Below are 15,700 nucleotides of genomic sequence, written 5' to 3' on the forward strand. Positions count from 1 at the left end.
GGTATGTTCTGCATCCTCTTGCTCTAAATAAACCCAAATATAAGTGTCTTATTATATGTTACCTATATCCAAATCCCAAAATATAGTATGTTGATTATTTAAATTTGGAATTTCCTTTTGAAAGATCCTTTAAAATGTTTTATGGGTGTTTCCAAGGTAACTCTCAATGTTGTTTAATTTTCATGCTTACAGTGTATCACAAATTGAATTATCTATCATTGGTCCCTGAAAGTAAATTAAGAGATAAGCAGTGTGTCTTTCTTTATTGAAATATGTAAATTTGTGCCAGGCAGTGTGGCTCACACCGGTAACCCAAGCACTTTGTGAGGTCAAGGCAGGAGGATCACTTGACCACAAAACCAGCCTGGGCAATATAGTGAGACCCCAGCTCTATAAAAAATTTAAAAATTGGCCAGGCATGGTGGTGCAGACCCGTGGTCCTAGCTACTCAGGAGGCTGAGGTGGGAGGATCACTTGAGCCCAGAAGTTTGAGGCTGCAATGAACTCTGATCACATCACTACACTCCAGCCTGAGCAACAGAGCAAGACCCAGCCTCTGAGGGAAAAAAAAAAAAAAGAAGAAAAAAAAATGTAAATTTAGCATAATTGGAGCCTGTGTTATAAAATATGAGTCCTTGCTCTTAATTCCTTGTTTTGAAAATGACTAGAGATCTCCAAATGCTTCATTTACAGATGTTTTACTTACCTACTGGGGCATTGATTTGAAAAAAATCATGATAGAGAAGGGAAAGGTCTTGTATTTTCCAGTTGTCCTTTGGCTGTGAACCTTGTTCCAAGGCAGGAGATGGACTCCTTTGAGGCCCTTCTCTGGGATTGCTTGGACAAGGCAGAGCAAGGTGCTAACAGAGTCCGGCCAGTAGCTGTGCCTGGCCCTCACTGGGCCTCTCAGCCCTGCCTGTGCCACCTCAACGTCATAGTCAGTCTTCAGCTCTGCTCTCCACCAGTCAGAGCAGGCCTCGTCAGCCGTAATGGTTTACAGATGAAGTAACTAAGTGTCAAGAAGGGACATGATTTGTCCGAGTTTATTAGTGTCAGAGCCACCTCTGAAATCCAAACATCTTGAATTTTCCCTCCATGATACCATTCATAGCCTAGATGGGAGAGGTACATGGTAGTCTTAAAAGTTTACACTTCTTTTTTATGGTATTTATTGAAATTTCAAGTAATTGATCAGTGCGACAGTTGCCTTGGGGAGCATGAAATGCCAGCTGCCTGCTCTTCTGCCTTCCAGCCTGTCTAGGCTGAGGAAAGGAAGACAGCAGATGTCATGGTGGTGTGTCTGGCGCAGCTTCAGCTGTCAAACTAGAAACAATGGGGCAGGGCGTCTCCTGGGCCACCACCAGACCGCCCCCCAGTTAACATGTGGGGCAGGTGGGAATGAGCATGACTCCCAGCTCCCTTGCCCTGGCTCTTTCTGGCCCCATCATGCGACAGGCCTGCCTGGGAAACACTGTGCATGCTCATCTGTGGCCCTGCCTGAGCCAGCCCCTGAGCAGTGTCCACAAGAGACCTGGGCTCAAGGAGCAGCAGTCTGCAGAGGTGTTGAGTCCTTCCTCTCTGTGGTCTCCTCGTCTGGTCGGTCAGCATCACTGCTTTGCCACCTCTGAATGTACTTTCCCTCTATCCTGCCCACGGTGTTACTGCTAGTTCATAAGGTTGTAAACTGTGAAACTGCTCCCTTCATAAGAAAATTACCAAAAAAAAAAAAAAAAAATCAGATAACATGGATTTATACCAGTGCAGTTAAATTTCTAGCCTGCCGCAAGGCCAGATCAAGACCCTATTTTGGATATGCTGGGCCAGGTTTTACACTGCTAACACACTGAGAAATGAAACTCCTGACCTATGCCTTTTTGTACAGGAAAGGCTAACAGCAGGAATTGGGCCAGGCCGTGGCGCACACCTGTAGTCCCAGCATTTTGGGAGGCTGAGGTGGGCAGCAGATCTCTTGAGCCCCAGAGTTTGAGACCAGCCTGGGCAAAGTGGCAAAAACCTGTCTTTACAAAAAATACAACAATTACCCAGGTGTGGTGGCATGCACCTGTAGTCCCTGCTGGTAGGGAGGCTGAGGCGGGAGGATCACTTGAGCCTGGGAGGTTGAGGCTACAGTGAGCTGAGATCGCACCAATGCACTCCAGCCTGGCCAACAGAGTGAGACTCTGTCTTTAAAAATAATAATAAAATAAATAAAGCAGGAATCATGAATGAAAAAGAATAGGCTTTTATAAATGGAGATTGAATCTTTCTTTCAGCTTATAAATATGAATATTTTTACACTCATTAGCCCTCTGTGAAGATTCTCCTCTCCTCATTGGCATGTAGTCTAAGAGCCAAATCCTGTTTGATTTCTGATCACATCACCTGTCCCTTGCTTATTAGCTTTCTCTACGTTGGTTTAGGAAAACAGAGAGTTTCAAGTATTCTTTCTTTTCTACTCTAACAGTGACAATGAAAATGGCCTGTCTTCAGTGGTTTTTAGGGGCTCTGTGGTAGTGCTAGCAGAAAGCAGGGCCTGAGCCTATTTGGTGGCTCTTAAGTCTCTGAGTTGTCTGAAGAGTCCTGCCTCCATCTCAGGAAAGTGGGAGCAGAGAGTGACAGCTGAAGAGACAAGAATGACTTGATAAACCCCAAAGTTTCCTTCAGCCTGCGCCTCCCCCAGCCCCCTCATTACTCACTTCCCCTAGCCAGGCTCACGTGGCTGCTGGGCTGAGTCGCCTGAGCTGCCGTGGCAGCGTCACCACCTCCACCCTCACTGGCCAGCAGTGGGGAGCCGTTGTTCCGTTAGTCAGCCACTGGTTGCTTGTTCGTCTTTTGGTGTGAGCCCTCCCAGGAAATTTCCTGGAACGCTGGAGGGAAACATTTCTTCACCCAGCCTTTCCAGGCTTCAGCTCATCATAATCTTTGCCTTCGCATTCTCACAAAGGCAGGGAGACCTTTATCCAAGAAAGGGAATTCAGGTTACTCACCCACAGCACGCTGCTATGCTTTTGTTTAACATTCTGCCCATTTGGCCCTCGGCATGTTGGGAAGCTCTGCAGCTTGGCGTGGGGCTACTAATGGGCAGGATCCCACGCAGTCTGTTCAGAACCTCAAAGACAGCATTACTGCTGTGGGTTAGGAAGGACTCTTGGCACCTTGTATTCAGACTCTGTCTCTCATTAGTATCATCATCTTTGAAGACAGACAGCAGAATTCTCCACTTTTGCCCCCATCTCCTACCTTGGAATCAAAATATTCTCCTTCTTCCAGCCTCCTAAGTAGGAATTGATTTGCATCAGGCAGTTTGACTCAGTAATGTAGTCAGCCTTCCTGAGGAGTTGACACATCGGCAACTTCACCTGCCGCCCCGCAGCTGATGGCTTTCAGATCACGAGTCTCTGTCTTCCACCTGTCCCCTCGGCTCTAGGCTTCCCAGGTGAACAGGCTTCCCTCGAGGCCACCTCCGTGCCTCCACCCACCTTTTCAAACTTACTTCTAGCCACACCTCACTGCAGGTCGGCCCCCAGAAGAGTGCTGTCAGCCTCTGTCTGCTCCAGAGGCTCCCTCTACATGCAGTTCCAGCACCCCCACCCAGCCCTGTCTCCACAAGTCAGAACCCTGCCCACATGCCAAGGCAGAAGGAGAGGCTGCACCTTCCCACCAGCCCCCAGAAAAGAAAGAGAAACTGAAAACCGAAGATAAAGTCTCTCTCCTTTCTGTGAACCCCGTTAGCCTGGGTCTGTGGCCGAGGTCCTACCAGGGACTTTTGCTCAAGATTCAGACTCGGGGGGGCTTTCAGTTCTAGCCAATGATCAATGGTTTGTGGAAAGCTTGTCCCGAGCATGGGGCTCCACTTTATATCCTCCATGTTTTCCCAAAGAGTCTTTTCGCCCTCGCTTACAGAAACTGTTGGTGTCACTTGCAGACACTCCACAGTGGTGAAACCATTTCCTGAGCTCAGGATCCATGTCTGCCAACCTTGTAAGTGCCCCTCTTGGGTGGTAACTTAGTGCCCAGAGACCCCCCTCCAAGGTCCCTCTGTGTCACCAGCCATGGTGTGGTGTTCCTAGATATGCAATGTGTTGCAGCTGTCTTCTGAGCCACTCTCATGATGGGCTTCTTAATTTTAACTTTGTATTTCTTAACTTGTAACTTCTAATAAGTGGTCCTTTATAATTTTATATATTTTGAATTTAGTTCTGGCCCAGCATAGTGGCTCATGCCTGTAATTCTAGCACTTGGGGAGGCCAAGGCGGGTGGATCACCTGAGGTCAGGAGTTCAAGACCAGCCTGGCCAACATGGTGAAACCCCATCTCTACTAAAAATACAAAAAATTAGCCAGGGGTAGTGGCGTGCCCCTCAAATCCCAGCTACTTGGGAGGCTGAGGCAGGAGAATCGCTTGAACTCGGGAGGCAGAGATTGCAGTAAGCCGAGATCGCACCATTGCACTCAAGCCTGGGCAACACAGCAAGACTCCATCTCAATACAGAAAAAAAGAAAGAAAGTTCTTCATTAATTTTAAAATTAATTCACATAAAATGGAACTTTTCCACATTCATTGCTGATGTTATTCATAGACTAGTGCTTATCTTCTTTTTTGTTATAATATTTGATAGATTTGTCACTCCTTCCATTACACTTGGAAGAGCCTGCACTTTTCAGTCTTGATCAACAATTTAGCTGAATTGATGATTCATTATTTCTTCCAGAGTTTGCTGTCCAAGCCCACCTAAAACCTCCTGGGCCCAGTGTTCGCCAGAACTACCTGGGAGAGTGTCCTCTGGGAGCACCACCTGCTTCCCATCCTGGGTCATGCTCCCCGCTTGTTCTTGTTTCCTCCCCCTAACTGATGCACCCTGTTCAAGGAGCAGCAGTTATTCCTCCCTTTCCTCTACAGCCAAGCAAATGCCTCATGTTTAGCTGAAGCCCACCAACATTTGATTTCAGGACTCATCATTGATGAACTAAAGTTACACAGCAATAGAATATGGGGGGCAGGGGAATGATATGAGGCTACATAATCCCCAAATTCATCCTTCACCCCCGGAATTAAGAAAAGAATGTAAATGCATCCTCTGCTATTTTATGACAGGATCTCAAAACCTGTGTAGTTTTCATCTGAGCAGGACTGCCCACCACAAGCCCTGCGCGTGCTGTCTGTAGTCACTAACCCGTCATTCCTGACCTGCACCATCTGCCAACAGTTACTGGTCTGCCTTGCGACCAGCAATCACCCATTTCCTTGTCTATTCAAAGGCTTAATATGGTCTTAAAATTTTTTTTTTCAATCTGCTGTGTAGCTATTGGATTTTAAATTGTATTAGACGCTCTGGACCTGTGCCAGGTGCTTGCTAGAGTTTCTGATGCTATCTTATATCATCTTGAGGTGGAAGGGGGAAAACTCCATTGAACTTTCGTGGTAATAAAATTATTGCAGTTGTGCCCTCCATCTGTTCACTGAACTTCCTGTGGGTTTTCACCAGATCACATGACTGACAGCAGAGACGGCTTTCAGGCTTTTGGTCTGCTTGTTGTACCCAAGTCTCAACCACCAAACCAGACCCTTGCTTTGTCTCTGAGCTGGGCGTCCGGATGTCCCACTGTGGTAGGTTGATTCACTGGAGCTGATAAAAACATTCCGGCCAAACTTGAGAGTCTAGCATTACCTCTGGCTCCAAAAATCAAAACAACAGGATTGCTGTAAGTAGCTTTGGATTGAGACCAAACTACAAGCTTGAGAGATGGGTTTTCTCTCCTTGTTGAGCTGTGTCTCAGGACAAGTATCTCAGAAAGAGAAGCATGAAAGCCAGGGGCTCCTCACCAAAGTAGCCTGAGCTTGAGATAACCAGCGCCCTGCCCTGTGCCAGCCGGTTCTAGCTGAATTCCTGCCGTAACTATGAGATCCAAGCCCCCTGATCCTTCCCAGGCACCTCCTCTGCCTTCCCAGAGCTTTAGTCTAAGTCTTCAAAGCATGTTGACCTGAGAGTCACTAGCTGGAGCCCAAAGGGATTTTGAGAAGCGCAAGGGAGGGAAGATGTAGGTAGAGAAGAGCCAGACGGATGTCAGAGCTGGGAGGGCCTGGGGATGCCTGAGCAGCCGAGGCCATGGGCCACGAAGAGGGTTTGTTAGCCGTGTCAGAGACGAAGACACTCTCAAGTGAAGAAGTTGGACTTTCCTTAGCCTCACAGGATGGCATCATTGTTCTCTACAAAGGGACATAAAGGAAAGGGTGATGTTTTCTAGGTTGTTGATTTGACATTCAGACTGACATTTCTTGGACTGAGTCCTGACAAAATGTGTCCCCCGTGTCCTTAGTGCTAAATTAAACCTTTTGTCTTTCTTTTCCTTAGTACTTTAGACTTCTAAGACATCTTAGAGGGAGGAGCACATATTTTTAAGAATTGCTATTTAAGTCTCAAACCATGCTGGCTCGCTCTGTAGGGAGGTAGATGGACAGGTAGATTTGGAGAGGGGTCAAATTAAATTCAGCGCAGGCCTACCCAGGTTGACTGAAAAACATTCTCAAAATTCTTTTATGATTTATGCCTAGTGTTCACCCCTTTAAAGTGTTCCCAGGCACTGCCCTTACAAACAACTCCCTTCAGGAAAAAGGAAGCTCCTTACCATGTGCTTCCAGGCGTTTACTCTGTGTAGCCAGTCCTGGAGAATGTGCATAAATAGCAAACAGAGCATGATTCCCCTTTCTGAACCTTTTAGGTGCTGATGAAAAGTTCCAAGCAAACAACCCTAAAGGAACAATCTCTCTGCTCCCTTGCTCACTGTGGGAGGAGAGCTGGCACTGTAGTTCAGGGCGTGCACAGTGCTATCTGCATGTTCAGGTTTTCCAGTAATGGCCGTGTGTTCATGCTACTCTCTCTAGCCGCTCTTTCGGTCCCCCCATGACCAGTGGTGCACACTTAGGAGACAGCAGTTTGGGAACCCAGTCTATGGAGGGGACCAGGCCTTCACTAACCAGCACAGACAGGGCAGTGCCTGGAACCTCAGCCCACTTATCTGGGAGCTCCCAGGCTCAACAGCAGCTTCAAGCTTGTCCTTGTTTTCAGCAGTGGGGAGCCTTAGCCTTTAAAACTGTCTATTGTCAACCCCCAGTACATTCAGATACCATCTCCAGTGCAAAGTCTGTCAAAGTAGAAATCAACAAATGCTTGACTTCAGGGTTGCAGCTGAACCCAGGCCCAACCCATGCAACCCTTTCTCCAAGTGAACCCTGCAGAGCCTAGAGGCATGGCAGGGAATACACCTTTAGACCTTATTGGTCTAAACGTAAAGCCACATCTCATAAAACCACACCTAGTCAGAATTGGAAGGAGCTCAAAGGTCCTTCATTTTTCACAAGGCTAGAAAACTGAGTCCTGAGAAATGCTATGACTTGCCCCAAACTGCCCAGCTTGCCAGCTGCTGAGCCAAGACAGAGCCAAGGCCTCCTGACCCCAGCCTGGGATCACCTGGTGATCAACCCCATCATTCACAGTGAAGAAACTCGGCCACAAAAGGTTAGTGAGTTGCTAGTTAGGAGGATACTGAAGAAACGTCTGAAGTTCATTATTATTACTTGAAAGACATGAAAACCTAGTGGCCACATTGGCCACAGACATTTTAAGAAGGGCACACTTAGGTCCCTTTTGACCCTGGGGAGGCTCCAGAGGAAAAGCCTGAGCTTCGTTCAGCTTCTGGCTCTACCACTCACTGCTGTGGCCTCTTTTTCATGTGACTTATCCTTTTGGGACCTTGATTTTTTAAATCTCTATAATAGAGTTAACAATAACTGTGTCACAGGATTTTTGTGCAGATTTTACGTCATTCATTCACTTATTTAATTCCTCATTCAGCAAATATATCTTAAGATGTCAGTGAATGCCAGATGCTCATAAAGTCCCTGCCTTCTTAGAGCCGGTATTTGTTCTAGTTGGGGAAACAAATGGTGCACAAGTCAACAAATAAATAAGAGAAGCACCAATTGCACTGAGTGTTGTGAAGGCAAGAAGCCAGTGAGCCAAGAGAGGCCACTTTTGTTTTTTATAGGGTGGTCATTAGTGAAGCAGGAAGTGCCTGGTACATGGCAGCTCTAGTCAAAGTCACTTCCACTCAGCTTCCTACTGGGCTGTCTCTGAACTTCAAGCAGAAGGCTTCATTCCTGGTCAGCCACAGCCCCCACAGCCCCATGCGGCTCAGGGAGTTAGCTGCCTTGCCTCAGCTTGGATGTTGTTGAATGTGCTGCACGATCTTACAGGAAGATGTAAACACCTAGGTCACATACATTGCAGAAGTTACCCCTTCTTAGATTCATAGTTGCCCCATGAGATGGCAAAAGCCTAATGTCACATACATGGTAGAAGTTACCCTCTGGGCTGGGCGCGGTGGCTCATGCCTGTAATCCCAGCACTCTGGGAGGCCGAGGCGGGTGGATCGCCTGAGGTTGGGAGTTGGAGACCAGCCTGACCAACATGGAGAAACACCATCTCTACTAAAAATACAAAAAACTAGCCGGGCGTGGTGGCACATGCCTCTAATCCCAGCTACTAGGGAGGCTGAGGCAGGAGAATCACTTGAACCTAGGAGGCGGAGGTTGCAGTGAGCCAAGATCATGCCATTGTACTCTAGCCTGGGCAACAAGAGTGAAACTCCATCTCAAAAAAAAAAAAAAAGAAAAGAAATTACCCCTCTGTCCACCTTACCATAGCCATAAACCCACTCAAGGACCAATGTTCTCCCCTCCAGTTGGGCCTGATTCTGAGACAGAGAAAGAAGGCCGTTCTTCAGAACCTGCCTTCTCTTACTGAAACAGCTTTGTTCTTTAAAAATGTTGATGAAGATGAGCTCAGTGCCTTTAAGCCATTTGTCAGCACTTCTGTCTGGTTTTCATGCAGGGAGGCTTGTTTCTATTATTAAGAGTCAGTTGCCAAGTGAGAAGTTTCCATTTGGGTGCATAAGAGAAATGGGCTTGTAAGAGAAATGGGCTCTGTAATCACATCTAAAGACTAGACTTCACTGTGACCAGGCCATAGTAAGCATCATAGTATGTCTAGTCTTTAGGCTTGATTACAGAACATTGTAAGAGCATCCCTTACACTTGCATGTCATTTTAATGTCAGTAATCATAGCCAACATTCACTGAATCCTTACTCTGTGGTGGTACTATACCAAACCCTTCGTGTGGCTTATCTCATCCGATTGTCAGTACAACTCTGTGAAGTAGGAAGGATAGCTACATTCCAAGCCTCAGAGTGTAGTAAACCTTAAGAGCCTGATCTGAGCAAGAATGTGAGACTAGTCCAAGATCACTCAGCTAATAAGGACTGGCCTTTTAGCTCTTGAAGGCTGGAACCCCATGTGTCCTAGTGGCTGTATTTTTAGCCCCGTGCTTACTATACACTAGGCCCTCACTAAGTATTTACTGAGTGAGTGAAAGGGAAAAGATGGGACTGAAACTCAAATTATCTGCCTGCCTTTGGAGTTGCTTTTTCTAGTTGTTTCAAAGATGAAATGAGTAACTATATGTAAATTCTTTGAATATGCCTGCCACGTAATAGGTAATCAGTTGTATTAGCTATAAATGTTAGGTATAATCTCAGAATTTATTATTTTTTATGGGGAACTTCTATGGAAATGATGATTGATCAGCTTGAAGAATAACTTCATAATAAAATCTACACATGTCTTCTCTTGACAGATAGTTTATACTATTTTATACTACTTTTGTGTACTGTCATATGCTATATACTGAATGTTCCTGAGATTTTGTTTGCAGCATTTGAAAGCCATAGTTACTACTAGCCAAAGTGTGTACTTTCCAATTAGAGGAAAGATCTCTGTTGCTGAGAGATGTCCTGTGCCTTTGTGGAGGGTGAAATGGATTATTGTTTCGACATCAACTTGAGGCATTTTCACCTCTGGTTGTACCAGGTGGTGGGAAGGATAGTCGTGGGGGTGCCAGGTATTTTTCCCAGATCCTCTTTTGCAGGATTTCAGGACAGTCTTGGACTCATTACTCCTTCTAGCGGAATAGTCGTCAGAGTTTCCCCAAAGCCATGAGGGCAGGAAAACTTACTGCCAGCCCATAAACTTAGTAGCGGCTCTTGCCTAAGTTTCTGTAATTCAGCTGGAAGGAATTCTTCTGAGAGCAGCTTACAGTTTGTTGGTTTTATTTCCCATTCCACCCTCCTTAGAGATGCGGAAAGCAGCCCCGCGTAAGCTGCCTCACAGCCTCTCCTAAGGCCTTCATGGGAAAAGCCCCACATAAGTCACTGAATGGAGAAAGGCTTTCACATCTTTGAGTCATTTTTATTTCTAACAATGAGAAGTACGTGTTAACAGCGACATTACCACATAGAAATGTAAGATGTGATTTAATGAAAACAGGCCGTGAGGGGACTCTGCAGCCCCACCCAGCCCCTCTCTTCTCTCTGAGTACGTGTGAGGTTTTCTAAACTTTGAGGCCATCTAAGAACTAGGACTTTCATCTCCATTATTATGGGTGAGTTTCATTTCTTCTTCACATAGCACCACTGTCCTCTCATGATTGCCCTCATGTGGTTCTTTTTTTAAGGACCAGCAGCGTGCTGAGCTCTGTGCCTCACACCCAGAAGGGTTTCATGGAGCCTAAGAGAATCAAATTTAAGGACGAATCATTAGGGTGGCTGGAACTCTGATGTCTCTTTTCAAACTAACTTTGCACACAATCAGACCCAGGCTTTAAACCTGACTCCACTCCAGCAGGCTGCACGACCTTGCACCGGGCACTGAGCCTCTCTGAGCTCCAATTTACCTTCTCTTCGTGGGGTTGACGCTGGCCTCAGCGGGACATTTGGTGACTGACCAGGATGCCATGGGAGCTTCAGACAGGCGTGGTGTGTGGGGAGCACGGGTTGGTGGGAGCTACTTGTTGCCTCGTGCTATAAATGCTGATTTTTCACAGAAAAGAACATCATCGTGTTGGTACCTCTAAGACACCTGATTCCATGATGAAGACTTCCCTCTAAGCACCCACATACCTGAGAACCCCATGTCAGGCTGGAATCAACACAGTGTGTGAGGAGGCTCCCAAACTCTCCAGGCCCTAGGAGACCCCCCCACCAGCAGTTAGGGAACACCCAGAGAGCACTGTGCAGGGAAGGTGGGGGACAAGGGGACTTCAGGAGTGAACGAGGAGGGAATAGAAAGCTGGGGACCTTAGGTGTCAGCTGAGAGGAGGGAAAGAATAAAGAAAGATAAAGCTGGGGCCTCATTGAGCTCTGGCTCATGCCAGCAAGTGCTGGAAATAGAGCCACATCTTGAGCTGATCAAACTTTGTCAGCCAGACTGACCCAAAGAGGCTAGTTAAAGAAGTTGTCCCCTCCATTGCAGTCATGAACAATGTCATCAGCAGATACTGAGACTTCCAGCCTGCACTGATGATGGCAGAGAGCCTGAAGGAAACACTGATGGTCTGAAAAGGCTCGGGTTTCATTGAACTAGAGTAGTTTTGGAAAGGGGACTGCAGTGTGGGGGTGCAGGGCGTGGGGAGATCTTAGTGCTGGAGCTTGGTGCCTATTTATATAACAGTCTGGTAGCCACGAAGTGGGGAGTTGCTGATCACTGAAGCCCTAGCAGACGGGGGCTGTGCTGTCTGATGTGTTGAAGTTACATCAATGGCCAGAACACCCTCCATTTTAGGAATTCTTACACACTTTTTCAAGATGTAACTCTTGCCACGAAGTCTTTGCAGCTTCGCTCTGTTCCTCTCTGATCATTCTGGAACTCTGAAGACCCAGCACTTAGATGTTTTTCGTTGGTTTTCTTAAATTTACTTTTTTAATTTATTTTTTTGGTTTAATTATTTTTAGAGACAGGATATCACTCTTTGGCCCAGGCTGGAATGGACTGACATGATTCTAGCTCACTGAAGCCTCAAACTCCTGGGCTCAAGCAATCCTCCCATCTCAGCCTCTCGAGTAGCTACAGACATGCACCATCACATCTGACTAATTTTTAAATTTTTTGTAAAGATAGGGTCTTGTTAGGTTGCTCAGGCTGGTCTTTAACTCCTGGGTTCAAGTGATCCTCCTGCCTTGCCTTCTCAAAGTGCTGGAATTACAGGCGTGAGCTACTATACCTGGTCCAGATGCTTTTAGTTTTAATCACTGTAAATGTTACTTTAAAATTCTTGTTACTGTGTGTGTGTCCACGTGTGTGTCTGTGTTGTGTCTCTGTTGTGTCTGTGGGTGTGTCTGTGGGTGTGTCTATGTGTGTGTTGTGTCTGTGTCTGTCGTGTGTGTCTGTGTGTGCATGTCTGGGTGTGTCTACATATGAGTGTGTGGGTGTCTGTTTTGTGTGTGTTGTGTGTGTACACGTATCTGTGTTGTATGTGTGGTGTATGTGCATATCTGTGTGTGTGTATGTGCATGTCTGTGTGTGTGTCTGGTGTGTGTCTCTGTGTGCATGTCTGGGTGTGTTGTCTGTGTTGTGTGTGTTGTGGGTGTGGATGTGTGTGTTTTGTATGTGTTGTGTTTGTATTGTGTATGTGAGTCTGTGGTGTATGTGTGTGTGCGTGTCCGTGTGTGTATCTGTGTGTGCATGTCTGTGTGTGTATCTGTGTGTCTGTGTGAATGTGTGTGTGAGTGTGTGGTGGGTGTGGGTGTGGGTGTGTGTGTATGCACATGCAACTCCTCTACCTGCTCCTCCCCTTTCCTAAATATATTTTAAATCCACCCAGCTAGCATCATCCTAATTCAGGCCTGTTTCCCAGTTCCCTGGACCAGGCTCCTGCCCCTGCCTGCTGCACCATGCCCTTCAGTTCTCCCCGCTGTGATGGGAGCAGCCACTGCACAGTGCCATTCTCATGCCGCAGCCTTCAGGCCCTTCAGAGGTTTCTGGGACCTTATGTGCAGCTCCCGAGTCTGACCTCTGCTGCCCAGTGTGTGCTCTTCCCCCATCTCCTCCTTAGCTTCCAGTGTGTTGTGCCTCCTGCCTCACACCCCGGCCTTCCCCATGCAGGGCCCTCCAGGGGAGCCCACCTCCCCTTCATCTGGCTGCCACCTCCTCCCTTCTGGCTCCTTGTCCTTCCCTGCCTTGCTGCCCTGTTATTATTGATTTTTTGTTACTGCTGCTGCTGTTTCTGTCTCTATCCTCTATGAAGATTTACCTTCCGTGAGAACAGGAGCTAGGTTTGGCCACTGCACCTCCATATCTCTAGGCCCTGGCCCACACAGTGCCTGCCTGGTACCTGGCAGCAGAGAGTCAGTAGAATGAAGAATGAGTGAATGAACAAATGAATGGACTCCCATAAGAAGGACTAAATTAGATAATACACATGAAGCATCTACAGTGTGTCTGGGACATAGTTGGCCCTCAATATATGGTTGATTGCTTCACTGATTCATTCACTCATCTGTTTATTAAGTGCCTGGCTAATATCCCTGGGGACGCAGCAGCTGACAAAACAGATAAAAACCTCTCTGCCCTATGGGCCATGCCTTCCAATATAATATAATAAGTGCGGCTATGGATGCATGTGGGGAAGTGTGGGGTTTCCTCTCTTTCTCTATTTCAGCCCCCTCTCTCTCTCAGCCTTCCACCATACTCCTCCTCCCAGGACCCTGTCCCCTCTCTCCCCACCCAACCTGGGACAAGGGTCACCAAGCTGCCGCTACTCCTGCCAGCGATGCCTTGGCAAAGGAGTGGCCCAGGGGCCTTGGGTAGACTCTAGCCGCTCCTCAGGCTGCTGAAAGTGGAATCGCTTCCTCTGCCCTGGCTGGAATTAATAGGTCAGGAGTAAAAGTAGAAAATCAAAAGCCCAAATCCCAGTGATGTGCTAAAACACAAGTGCCGCTGAGCTGTGCGACTTCTTACATAGCAGAGGACTGGAGTTTGCAGACCAGGGCACCCGCAAGGTGTGTGTAGAGCCAGGCCTAGGCCTTTTCCTAGCCTCCATGAGGAGCAGTCTCGGGCTCCCTCTGCAAAGCCGAAGCCACTGTTCCTGCCTCCAAGGAGGAAGAGACTGAGGCCAAGCTATGGCCGAGCAAGCTGGCCACCCCAGACCCCTGCTCCTCCAGAGTAGCCCTCCACTGGTGGCACACACCTACCCTTCACATTAGGGCTCAGGACACTGGTGGCACACACCTACCCTTCACATCAGGGCTCAGGACACTGGTGGCACACACCTACCCTTCACATCAGGGCTCAGGACACTGGTGGCACACACCTACCCTTCACATCAGGGCTCAGGACACTGGTGGCACACACCTACCCCTTCACATCAGGGCTCAGGACACTGGTGGCACACACCTACCCCTTCACATCAGGGCTCAGGACACTGGTGGCACACACCTACCCTTCACATCAGGGCTCAGGACACTGGTGGCACACACCTACCCTTCACATCAGGGCTCAGGACACTGGTGGCACACACCTACCCCTTCACATCAGGGCTCAGAACACTGATGGCACACACCTACCCTTCACATCAGGGCTCAGGACACTGGTGGCACACACCTACCCCTTCACATCAGGGCTCAGGACACTGGTGGCACACACCTACCCTTCACATCAGGGCTCAGGATTGTGAGGGGAAGGTCCTCACCTCCAGAATGACAGAATCCTAAGGACAGTGCCTCTCAAGAGCCAGTTCCCAGCGTCACACTCTGGGGAGTATCAGCCTGAGGCCTGTCTGCCTCCCAGGCAGGGTCCATGTCTCAGCTGGGATATTTCTCATCATACCTTAACCATGGGTGGGGTCCCTAGCAGGGAACTATCAGCCCAACTGACATTAGCCAACCAGGACCCTTTATGTTATTTGCTCTCCCCATTGGTAATTCACATTTTCTCAGGAGCCATTTGACAGCTGAAATATTTTAAAGCCCCAGATCTCTCAGGTCCTGTGACCAGTTGGCACGGGTGGGTGAGCTTCCTGTACACCACAGCACCACCTGCAAACTCCCACCGCTTTTGCTTGTGCATGGAACTGTGGGATTATAAAATCATCTTATTTTCATTGCAGAAATTTCCAGAATTGAAATTCAAATATGTGGAAGAGGAGCAGCCTGAGGAGTTTTTTATCCCCTACGTCTGGTCTCTTGTCTACAACTCAGCAGTCGGCCTGTACTGGAACCCACAGGACATCCAGCTGTTCACCATGGATTCCGACTGAGGGCAGGATGCGCTCCCAACCGGACCCCTGCAGCCAAGCAGCCCTTCAAGTTGTTTTATTTCTGGGTAACAGAAGTAGACAGACAGATTACTTGGTGTATCTTCTGTTAAAGAGGATTGCACAAGTGTGTTTTCCTCACACACTTTGATTTGGAGAATTGGAGCCAGTTGGCAATAGATCACTCAGCGTAGATAGTAGTGCAAAAAGGGGAGGAAATACACAACAATAATAAATGTAAAAACCTGTTATTCAACATGCAGTTTTCTTTCGAAGCCAAAAACCTAGAGCTTTCCCAAGATCCTGATGCCCTAGGCACATCACACTGCAACAGTGCACAGTATTCAACCGTGTATACTATTCAGCAGTGCACACTATTCAGCAGTGTAAACTATTCAGCAGTGCACACTATTCAGCAGTGTACACTATTTTTTTGCATGTTCAAGATATTTGTTTTGGTCTTACGTGTGTGTGTGAGAGAGAGAGATTCCTTTAACATTAAGGAGCATCAATGAGAAAAGATGATGAGGCAGGAATTAATAAAGAAATGAAGTCA

At 47.5% G+C, this 15,700-nt stretch overlaps 1 protein-coding gene across 20 annotated transcripts in view; it reads left to right on the forward strand.

The window, feature by feature from the left end:
- The window catches only part of DYM (dymeclin), a 401,742-nt gene extending 386,342 nt beyond the window's left edge, over positions 1–15,400 (forward strand). For all 20 annotated transcript variants that reach the window (XM_074022283.1, XM_074022278.1, XM_074022282.1 and 17 more), the window contains one exon: positions 14,998–15,400. In XM_074022283.1, the coding sequence (XP_073878384.1) occupies positions 14,998–15,147 (150 nt within the window). In that variant the 3' untranslated portion in view covers positions 15,148–15,400. The remainder of the gene's footprint in view (positions 1–14,997) is intronic.
- The last annotated feature ends 300 nt before the right edge of the window (positions 15,401–15,700 follow it).

This window comes from Macaca fascicularis, chromosome 18 (assembly GCF_037993035.2).
Source record: "Macaca fascicularis isolate 582-1 chromosome 18, T2T-MFA8v1.1".
Taxonomy (NCBI): Eukaryota; Metazoa; Chordata; class Mammalia; order Primates; family Cercopithecidae; genus Macaca; species Macaca fascicularis.